We start from the raw sequence: 12,432 nt of genomic DNA, 5'->3' as shown, positions 1-12,432 counted from the left end.
CGATCGCATATCAAAATGTTGTTTTATTTGTTTTAATTATCACAAAAAGACGTGCGTTACATTTCATATCATATTATGACGAAAATAATAAGCACGTCTTCAATAATAACGCTAATTGTGCGGATATCAGATATGAAACCCCTAAGCTAGTTATATTTGTAAACTTTAAAATTTTCAGTTTAACTAAGTTAGAACGCCACCAGGAAAGGTATTAAAGAATTGGCAAACCGCTGGCTTAACTGTTCTGTTAATAGCTTTTCTTATTTTGTAATTTCGGTCTGGAAAGTAACTGATAAAAGAGTAGGTCCAGTTAGACCCCTTTTTGGCCCTAAAATATAGCAGTTTTACAAAATTGTTAAAATGTAAACCTTTAGCTGTTTATTTGAAAGTTAATGTTTTCTGCAACATAAATATGGACTGTTTTTTACAATACAATGCACATATATCGGGTAGAAGCATCATTTAGTCATGCTAAATTACTGAAATCGTCATAATTTTAGCATTTTAGTTAAATTTTAGACAGTTTCCGTCCGAGATGAAAGTGGCCGCATGCGTGTTCATTCTTACTAGTTGTATTTGATGATACTACATAACATATATTAAGGTTGAGGATGGACACGAATGCGGCCACTTTCATTTTTGACAAAAACCATCTGAAAAGTGACATTTTTTGGCATATTTGTTAGATTTTTCCTATTTAAGCTTGAATCTGAGAATTTTTAATGAGTAAATGAGTTAAAATCTTGTACAAAAACTAATTGAATCAACTGAATCTGAAATTTGAGGCCAAAATCCGTCCTTACCGGACCTACTCCTTTCACCAAGAAACAATTACAGGTATGCAAAATGAATCCGATATGAACAGTTCTTCATTTTATTCAGTTCCGCTGTTGATGGACGGCAATTGAAAAGTTCTAATTGATACTGTAAAGCAACCTGCGCAATAAAATTGGTTTAACTTTTAGTTAGTTAATATGAGTTTGTATTGCTGTTGATGGTACAGGCAGATGGATACCGTATTAATCAACCTGTACAATGAAAAGTTAAATCACAAAAAAATGCTTAACTCCGACGAAAATTCAAAACGGAAGTACCTAAACAAATGGAAAAATCAAAAGCTCAAACACATCATACGGAGTTTGTACCGCTGTTGTTGGACAGTAGGTCCTATGGATATTGAAAAGCAACCTGTGCAATCAAGGTTGTATCACTTTTACATCAAATGTGTGTCTATCGCTGTTGTTGAACCGCGAGTCATTATTGATACCGCAAAAAAAAACCACCTGCGCAAAAGAATTGGTATCACTGTTACTTCAAATGAGTGTCCACCGCTGTTGTTTGACAGGAAGTTCCGATATATACCATATAACAACCTGCAATTAAATAGGTACCCATGCTACTCCAGTTCCGTTTGTACCGCTACTATTGGACGGCTAGTCCCGAAGAACAGGGTATATAGCAAACTGTTCAATGTTATTTGTATCAATATTACTATGCAAACGAGTCGGCAGCGCTGCTGATAGACGACAGGTCCTGACAGAGAAATGTCGTGTGAAAGCCCGTGCTACAGTACTGCATGATTTGTACTATTAATCCTACGCTAAGATCTGAGATTTGTGTATGTAAAGAAAGACATATCCTGATTTCACAGATAGTGCGTTGTTCTCGTCAGCCATATGTCTAAATAATTATGAAAAGAATGCTATACATAACGATAATTACAGAGTGTGTTATTCCAAAGTCATTTATGTATTGCTTAACAAATGAGAAAACTATTATGTTGATGACATTATGATCACATAATATTCGAAATAGTGTATTGGGTATTTCTATGTATCTACACAATCGAACTGATCGTAAATAACAACTTTGTCAATTCTGATGTTGTGTTATTTTCCGTCAAGTCATACGAAAACTAAACATTGACCATAAACCTAGAGCATTTTAAGCTTTGGAATTTTTATGCAGATACAAATGTTTTCAACCAATTGTTCAAAGGCGTAGGAGAAATTGTTGCAGCATTTAGTTGAAGAATTCATTGACATGAATATCAATTATATGGTCATTTTATAAATTTTCTGTTTACAAAACTTTGAATTTTTCGAAAAACTAAGGATTTTCTTACCCCAGGAGTAGATTACCTTAGCCGTATTTGGCACAACTTTTTGGAATTTTGGGTCCTCAATGCTCTTCAACTTTGTATTTGTTTGGCTTTTTAACTATTTTGATCTGAGCGTCACTGACGAGTCTTATGTAGACGAAACGCGCGTCTGGCGTATAAAATTAAAATCTTGGTACTTTTGATAACTATTTACACCACTGGGTCGATGCCACTGCTGGTGGACGTTTCGTCCCCGAGGGTATCACCAGCCCAGTAGGCAGCACTTCGGTGTTGACATGAATATCAATTATATGGTCATTTTATAAATTTTCTGTTTACAAAACTTTGAATTTTTCGAAAAACTAAGGATTTTCTTACCCCAGGAGTAGATTACCTTAGCCGTATTTGGCACAACTTTTTGGAATTTTGGGTCCTCAATGCTCTTCAACTTTGTATTTGTTTGGCTTTTTAACTATTTTGATCTGAGCGTCACTGATGAGTCTTATGTAGACGAAACGCGCGTCTGGCGTATAAAATTAAAATCCTGGTACTTTTGATAACTATAATCATATCTTGCAGTGCGGCTTCACGTAAAATGTAGTACTTTGACGATTCTGGTTAAATATATAATTATGAATTTGCAAAATAGACACAAAGTGTAAAGAAATCCGAACAAAATAGAATATACAAATACAAAATTCAGAAAAAAAACCCAAAAGAATCATTTAATGAGAAATTAAAATCATTCGCGGATTAAAAATATTAAACAGAAATTATGGATAACAGAATATCGAACAGATCTATGTATCTATTATTCAACAATTGCCCTTCATGTTTGTCACAAATAAGCCATGGTTCAATAGCGTCCTTGTAAGCAACAAGGCAAGGAACTGATGATAGTAAACGCAATCACTAACTTGAATAGTATATTAACTAGGAAAAATAACTCGTCTAAACATCAACCAAACAATGTTAGATCTGTAAATTTGCTTTCGCAAATTTTTTGTTCTTCCCTCGTCTGGATTCGAACCCATGCTACTGCGATATCGTGACACCAAATCGCCTGCACTGCAGCCTTCCCGCTAGACCACACGACCACCTGGGCTCTACAATAATAAAGCTTTCAGTGGCCGTGTGTTACCTTTGCTCGTCAGTTTTCAATCTAGCGTCGTACTACAGTACATGATTTACATGTATAAGGTATGGAGATGTTATTGTTACAGATCAGGTCAATTTTCTATAGTAAAGGATCCTACAAATTAATGTAAGATACAGTCACAGAATATAATTATATTTATAAGTACGTCTGAATCAGTGACAACTCTACAACAGATTTATCCATCGGATCGCCATCAATGATGGTGATACATGGCTGTGTACATTATGTATATACAACTCGTCTCGTCTAAACATCAACTTAACAATGTTAGATCTTGAAATTTGCTTTCGCAATTTTTTGTTCTTCCCTCGCCGGGATTCGAACCCATGCTACTGTGATATCGTGACACTAAATCGCCTGCACTGCAGCCGTCCCGCTAGACCGCTTTCAGTGGCCGTGTGTTACCTTTCCTCAGTCAGTTTTTAATCTAGCGGCGTACTACAGTACATGATATATAAGGTATGGAGATGTTATTGTTACAGATCAGGTCAATTTTCTATAGTAAAGGATCCTACAAATTAATGTAAGATACAGTCACAGAATATAATTATATTTATAAGTACGTCTGAATCAGTGACAACTCTACAACAGATTTATCCATCGGATCGCCATCAATGATGGTGATACATGGCTGTGTACATTATGTATATACAACTCGTCTCGTCTAAACATCAACTTAACAATGTTAGATCTTGAAATTTGCTTTCGCAATTTTTTGTTCTTCCCTCGCCGGGATTCGAACCCATGCTACTGTGATATCGTGACACTAAATCGCCTGCACTGCAGCCGTCCCGCTAGACCGCTTTCAGTGGCCGTGTGTTACCTTTCCTCAGTCAGTTTTTAATCTAGCGGCGTACTACAGTACATGATATATAAGGTATGGAGATGTTATTGTTACAGATCAGTTCAATTATATATAGTAAAGGATCCTACAAATTATTGTAAGATACAGTCACAGAAAATAATTATATTAACTAGGATATATATATACTCAGTATGCAGACGCTACAGATTACTGCATATAAATGAAAATCTGTTGATATCTTTATTCTTTAGTTTTGTCAACAATCAATTCAACTCATTATTTTAATGTAGGGTGAATACATGAAGTAGAGTTAACTGTATGTGTGTTTTAAATGGTATTGATGAGTTAAACACAGTCTCCAAATTTGAATTATTATGTAAAATGATATCATCCATTAGTGAAAGGTGGAGGTAAGGGATACTACTAGCTTATTTTTCATTCATAATGAGAATGAAGGAACAAATCTACAAGAAGAGAAGAACTTTTGGTTCCCATAGGAATGCAGATTGTTGAAAAACATCTACACAAACGTAATACATATAAAGCCAATAACAAATCAAGCATCTTATTGCCAGTGTCAGAGAGTTGTTTGTTTGAATCAATTTGTTTTACAGAGCATGATTGTTTTCCCTTCCTAAAATCAGATAGTTGTATGTACGTTGGACATTCTTTTTTATGAAACAAAGTCAAACTAATTCTTCCAATTTGTCTTTTAGTTTAGATTTTTATACTACTGATTGCAAGATAAAAAAGAGTACGAGTGTTATATGTATTCCGACAGGGTTTTTTTTTTATTATTAATTTTCTAGTATTTTCATCTGATTTACATCCCCACTAAGAATATATATGTTCACAGAAGTACATCTAAAGCCCGACTTTTGTTGCTTATTTGATACATATTTATATTTTGGAAGGAAGATTTGTGGAACATTATTTCTACACATCAACATAGTAACGTAAAAACACTTATATTTCCAAGGAACTTAGAACAGACTTATGAATGTGAAGAATTTCCGCCTTTGTGAGTGTCAAGGAGGTATTTTGTCAGTTTCAAAGTAAATTTTAAGTCCTAATTCGCTTATCAAACAGTTAATGTAACGTGATTTACAAACATAAACGATAATGTTTGGAGCTTTGTCTGAGGGTACAACAACATGTTTGTGATGGAAGAAAGATATATGAATAATAAAATTATGTACTTTGAAGACAGATTTAACATGTGTGCTCGTCAACTAATTGTTTTATACTTCAGTCATGCCAACGACCTCATAGTCTTCTAACCCATTCAGAAAGAGTAGCTAAGCTCATTGCCTGACATAATCCGCGCCTGACTACTTTGGTATTTTAAAGTTGCGTTTCGAATTAAAGGATTTATGGCTACCATATTGTATACTGTTTGTTAACACGTTAAGAACACAGTTGTTCTTTATAATGCTTAGGTCACCACTCACAAGTAATAACGTGCCTAGCAGCATTGTATATTAATGGGGATTCAACACATGAATTCAGGATGTTGTCAATATTGAGACTCTACAACATGTGTTTACAGTTAAAAAGTTTAGTCACAATAGGTGTGGTATTGGTATAAATGATGATAAGAACATACTCTTAACGTTCTTTAACGTGGGGAGGAATTTTCGGCTTAGAGTTTGAATATCCCTTTGGTATCTTTCGCCCTTCTTTTAGAAAGGATAGGTTATAATGCCAACTGGTCCGATTAGTTGGTGGTGGCAATATCCGAGATCTTAGCGCTGCCAGTTTGTTTCAGATTGAATGAGAGGTTTTTAGACGAGGAATAAAGCTTAGAACAAATGTATAACATTCACAAAGACTTTTGTTTATCTGTATAAATGACAGGTTACTTATAAGGACAGTATGGATTGTAGATATAATCATGATGACCATGTCTACGTCTACACTTTAACCGTAAACACTTTTGTAATAAAAACAAGAATTAAGAGAGAAGTAGACTTGTCGATTCATGTATAGACTTAACTCGCATGTTTCTATTGATATATATGGTCATTTCATAATAATGTCTTATAGTAGCTTCTTTTTGTATTTTAGTCATTTTCCTCATTTGATTTGTCTTTTGTGATAGTTTCCCTTTTACAAGGTGTCATAGTTCATATCGTAATAAAGAGATTGTATGATATGATATTACTAAATAATTTTAAAGACAGAAGCAATTCTGTATTGTTCATTTATGTAATTTTGTATGACCTGCTGTAGGTTCTTTTTGAAGGTTTTACTGACGATGTGGTAATTCTCATATTAACGATCCAAGGTCATAACAATATCATTGTAAACTTCGGTAGGAAATGTGATAAACGAACAGGAAGTTAGTTGTTAGTCTACTGGATATTTAACTCGTATATATGTACATCACACTTTCGGTCACTAACTTTGTCTAAGTAATGTTAACGTTTTATTGTATGATATCATAATCAAAAAATATCCAAGAATATTTCCTTTCCATCGCCTTATCAGATACGACATGCCTCCACAAACTCTTGGCTCGAGTATCTATAATGACTTTATTTATTAGGTTCTATACACTTTTTGTAGGCTTCTTTTGACAATGGAATTGAGCTGCTTCAGGCTAATTTTGTCATGTGTTTGGGCACCAGCCCCGATTGTAGGGCATCGGGCGCCACTGAGTGTTGCCCCAAGGAATGATAACGGACTCATAAAGTTATTATCCGTAAATAAAACAGAGACCGTTGCCATGACATAGTATTTAGATGCATTGGATCAATTTAATTATCAAAAGCTGAGATAGAAGTTGTTTTCTGTGATTACTAATAACATACAGTAACATTGTTTGCGTAGATGGTCTGTTATCAAGATTAACGTTAACCAGACATAATGGTTTATTAAAGATTGTTATAAAGCGAAATACAATCATTTTCAAGTATTACAAAATATTTAACCCTGTTCTTATAATACATTTTACAAATACAATGTTTCATATAAAAATGATGTAAAGCAGAGTAGATCGTCATGTTAAAGTCAAAGCGGACGGCTAACCGTTATTGCAATAACAGTCGTCCAAATGTATGCTTTCTATCTTTGATGAGTTTTTCTAATCAGATTTGATGCAACAACGTATATACACGGGTGACTGGTTCCTTTGATATTTATTGCATCAACCGATGTAATACTTATCTCGCAACACTGTGATCTAAGGAAGTGTGGTGATCAAACATGATGATCATTAACGACGACATTTCTGAAAAAAATATCATGATTGACTGATATAACTGCATTGCTGTCATTGGACCAGTAATTGGTTAGACATGTTAATTGTTCCTTGGTATTTTGTACATATTCTAGCTCATTTCTGTAAAGGATCATCATGAACTGACTGCATTATAGTCACTGAACCAGCAATTAGTTAGAAATGTTAATTGTTCTTTGGTATTTTGTACATATTCTGGCTCCCCTGAAATAAACAATCAAACTATTAGCACAGCCATTTAGGTTTTTAAACATATATTGACAATACATGGCTAATATTTCTTCAGAATACTTTTTCTATGATATGTTTTAAATTTCAGGTGTTAACTAAGACTATACAACTTTAAAAAAGTAAGTAGCTCAGGATTATGTTAACATTCCATAAAGAGATAAATCATCTCCTCAACGATTCATTTCGAGGTTTTTATAAAATCTTTCTTTGACATATATGTAGATATGACAGGAATGCGTAACCTGCAGTTTTCGTGAATTATCATTATATCAAGAAACGCAATAGCTTCAAAAGAATGCCGACCTGACGACAACATATTTTTGATCTGATATTATACATTCAATGACGAATTCCGATTCGATTTCTTTGTGTCCTGCAAGTATGCCAAAATTGCATACTGGTACATGTTTACTTAATCTTTAATCTCATATTGTCTTTAAATTTAAAAGGACACTGCAGAATATAGAATCATTCTTATTATGACATAATAATTTTATAATCAGTAAAACAATACTGAATAACAGATTGTGTTTTTGTTGAACTTCAGTGTTTCTGTTGTTTTTCTATATTCTCCTCTTATAGTTGATGTGTTTCCCTCGGATTTAGTTTGTAATCCGGATTTGTTCTCTTTCAATCGATTTATGACTTTTGGTCAGCGGTATACTACTATTGTCTTTTTTTTGGTGCTGACATGAATTGTCATTGATATGGTTATATTTATAAATTTACTGTATACAAATTTTAGATTTTTTTGACATACTAAGGCTTTTCTACCCCAGGCATCGATTACTTTGGCTGTATTTGGCAAAACTTTTAGGAATTTTGGTCCTCAATGCTCTTCAACTTTGTACTTTATTTGGCCCTTTTAACTTTTTTGGATTCGAGCGTCACTGATGAGTCTTTTGTAGACGAAACGCGCGTCTGGCGTATATACTAAATTTAGTCCTGGTATCTATGATGAGTTTATTCACATACCTGGTAATAAACATTTTAAAGCTTCAACTGCTGCAGCTTGAAGTTCACCGTTTGATCTTCTCCTTTTTAGCAAACGAACGAGATGGTCGCATGTATCTTGTGCTTCACCATTGCAAAATATTTCTGAAATGAATTATGAAAAACGTATCATATATATTTATTACTAGTATTCGAATTAAAATGTTTTGTATGCAAATATAACTGAGAACATGTGCCTGATATTCATATGATGAAATCATAATCTTTCAATCAGTTTAATAGAAGTATGGAGCTGGTATGTCAGTTTACTGCTAGTAGTCTGTTGTTATTTATGTATTATTGTTATTTTGGTTGTTTTCTTTGGTTACATCTTCTGACATCAGACTCGGACTTCTCTTGAATTGAATTTTAAATGTGCGTATTGTTATGCATTTACTGTTCTACATTGGCTAGAGGTATAGGGGGAGGGTTGAGATCTTATAAACATGTTTAACCCCGCCGCATTTTTGCGCCTGTCCCAGGTCAGGAGGCTCTGGCCTTTGTTAGTCTTGTATTATTTTAATTTTAGTTTCTTGTGTACAATTTGGAAATTATTATGGCGTTCATTATCGCTGAACTAGTAGATATTTGTTTAGGGGCCAGCTGAAGGACGCCTCCGGGTGCGGGAATTTCTCGCTACATTGAAGACCTGTTGGTGACCTTCTGCTGTTGTTTTTTCTATGGTCGGGTTGTTGTCTCTTTGACACATTCCCCATTTCCATTCTCAATTTTATTGTTTATGGCATTCATATAAATGCTTTTTCAGAAAGACGTTCTATAACAAAGTAATGCCGGAACAAAATGCTTCTTTACAAGTGTTTTTTGCTATAAATATCATTATTTGAAATTATCATGTTTAGGATGCATACTAGTATACTGAATATATATATTGTACAAGTTGGTGATTTCAGTACGGTTAAAGAGGGGATTCTCATCTGTCTTACCAAAAATTGAATAACAAAAGAAAACAGATTCCCAGGAAAAATCTAATCGAAAAGTCCCTTAGCAAATGGCAAATTCAAAAGCTCAAACACATCAAACGAATTGATAACAACTGTCATATTTCTCAGTTATGACATTTTCTTAGGCAGAAAAGGGTGGACTAAATCTGGTTTGATGGTAAGCTAAACCTCTTACTTGTATGACAGTCGCATAAAATGATTCAATAAATAAAGACAACAGTAGTATACCGCTGTTTGAAATTCAGAAATCGATAGAGAAAAAACAAATCTGGGTTACAAACTAAAACTGAGGGAAACGTGTCAAATGTAAGAGAAGTACGACACAACAGAGACACAACATTAAAATGTAACACACACAGAAACGAACTATAATATAACAATGGTAATTTTCCTGACTTGGTACAGTATATATTTTAAATGGCGTGAAAAGAAAAGGCTATCATTGCCACACAAATCATTAATTTGGGATTAGGTGGAACGTAAAACCTTAGTCCTAATCATTGTTCAGTTTAGGAAGTTTACCTTTATGCTCTTTTTGTAACTTTGAAACAATGTTGCATCCATGAATCTGTATTTCTGTATTGTCTGGATACAACCGGATGACTTCCATTATCTGCAAAAGCATGTGTTCTTTTACACCATACTCAACATGTTCTGGTACTGAAAAAAATATTTATTATATTAAATCAAATGAAATTTGTTTGAAATTATTTGTTTTATTAAATCAGTTGGGTTTTTATTTGTTGGTTTCTTTAAGCTTGTTTATAGCAAGAATATTTTCAAATGTTAGATTTAGAAGTTGAAACTGTAAATAAAACAAAAGAGTTTAATGAACATAATAGGATTCATTACTAGTATTCGAATTCAATTTTACGGACGCCATCACGAGTTGGTAAACCTCTATGGAATACGACTAACCGTTTCACAAATGATATCAGATATGTTCCCTTCGTTGTAATTACAATTCTCTTCCCTTTTCATGAATGTAACCTATTGAATAAGATTATTTACAGGGTTTGTAATTACATGAGCAGCACGACGGATGACACATGTGGAGCAGGAGCTTATCCTTCTGGAGCACATTAGATCATCAGAATTTGATTGGGTTTTATGTTGTTTAGTATTTAGTAGTTTTCAATCTTGTGTCTTGTGTAATATTATTTGTCTGTTTGTCTATTTCAATTTTGGTCATGGTGTTGTCATTTTTTCGAGTTTGACTGTCCCTCTGGTATCTTTCACCCCTCTTGCAATGCCTAAATGTACATACCTTTACTATTTTATTTAATGTTTACTTGATTTTATCATTGTTAAAAATGAAAGTTTGATTACTGTCAGTACAATATTATATGGTTGCGTATAAGCGCGCTCTTTGAAAGGTGAAATCAGTTCTTTTTGGTATCTGCAATGATTAAATGGTTTTGGTTACATCCTTAAAAGAGGTTACTAATCGGATCCTTTCTACATACAATCCCATACTTTTTAAAGATAAAAACTCTGTGTTGCATGAAGTGTCTTTCTCATCAATTTATCCCTGAAGTACGTACAGTAATTATTTGATAAACCGTATATAAAATAACATCTTCTGATCAAAATCTTCTTACTTTTTACTAATAATGTATCTAAAGCCATCAAACCCACATCTACCAGTTTCTCTACTGTGGTATGCGTTTTTATTGCGTTTATTGCAAGTTTCACTGCACCGTTTTGCACTAAACAATCTCTGCAAGCCTCTGCAAGAGTAAACATTAGAATATTATATTATTTTTATAACATGTTGTTTCCATCATAAAATTGCTGATTTACTGAATTGCAAATGACGTAAGGATCCGCCTTGTGGTAACATTCTTTAATGAGTTCATTGTTGAAACATTACACTGCTGATTGAGGAAACGGAATGGACTGTATTGTAATTAGTGTTTGATGTATAAAACAGGAGATACAGGTGTGGAAATAAACACATTTTATAACCTGAAGACATTATTTTTAAGATATTATAATCAAGGACACGTGAATGATTTATGTTTCAATTCTGTTATGTAGATTGAACATGCGATTTCGTATTTGTGTAAAATGAAAAAAAATATCTGTGTTACTATTGACCTTTTCTTATCATCCAAAGGTACACAATCTCTAAATTGCCTTTGTTGAAACCTATTTAGAAACCTTAGCTTTTGCATTATTTTGTAAGTGTTTAAACGTAAGAAAATATTACAAAAGCATTTGTTCATGTAAAAGGTATACAAAGCGCCAATACATACCATTGTTATCTGAAATATACACTATTGCACCACAGCAGATAAGTTGTATGTCACTGTTATCAATGAAGGCAGTCATGCATTTCTTCATTACATTAAACACTTCTATGCTTAGATCTTTATCATCTGTTTAAAAAAATAAAAATAATCATTCATTTTATTGTATGTGTAACAGATAATTTGTTAAGGTTCATGTGGACCCTATGGCTAAAATGGCCGCATTTTCACCTCAAAATTTTCTCTGAGTACAGGCAAACCTGTGCATCAGGAAAATTTTTAAGGCATGGCATGCCCTAGATAAATAGAATTCAATTGCATTGTATGATTTAGAAAATTCATAACTTAACTGGATTTTGCCGTACACTTTTTTTCGTCTCTGCAGAATATGATAAAATTAACAAACAGTTGAGTTTACCTTGATATGGTCCACTCAGATACACAGATTAAATAACCAATTATTGTCAGGTATCTATTGTCCATCTAATGTCCATGTCAATTAAAAATAATCACTTTAATTTTTACCAGTCGGGAAGTTCTCAAACCTGTTTCCCAACTTAGTTTATTTTGGCACTTCTGGAGGAATGAAAAAAAGTGCACGGCAAAATCCTGGTAAGTTTTTATTTTTCTAAAACATAAAACATATATAAAATTCATTTATCTAGGGCATGCTATGCCTGAAATTTTT

At 33.5% G+C, this 12,432-nt stretch overlaps 1 protein-coding gene across 1 annotated transcript; it reads right to left on the bottom strand.

The window, feature by feature from the left end:
- Window positions 1-6,780: 6,780 nt before the first annotated feature.
- Window positions 6,781-11,867, bottom strand: LOC134698926 (uncharacterized). The gene is made up of 5 exons (XM_063560606.1): window positions 11,751-11,867; window positions 11,094-11,222; window positions 10,015-10,152; window positions 8,513-8,635; window positions 6,781-7,510 (listed from the first exon to the last, which is right to left on the bottom strand). The coding sequence occupies exons 1-5, from the start codon at window positions 11,836-11,838 to the stop codon at window positions 7,422-7,424; spliced, it is 567 nt and encodes a 188-aa protein (XP_063416676.1). The 5' UTR covers window positions 11,839-11,867; the 3' UTR covers window positions 6,781-7,421.
- Between the last annotated feature and the right edge of the window lie 565 nt (window positions 11,868-12,432).

This window comes from Mytilus trossulus, unplaced genomic scaffold (assembly GCF_036588685.1).
Source record: "Mytilus trossulus isolate FHL-02 unplaced genomic scaffold, PNRI_Mtr1.1.1.hap1 h1tg000024l__unscaffolded, whole genome shotgun sequence".
NCBI classification, from domain to species: Eukaryota; Metazoa; Mollusca; class Bivalvia; order Mytilida; family Mytilidae; genus Mytilus; species Mytilus trossulus.
This window is presented reverse-complemented; position numbering and strand designations above follow the sequence as displayed.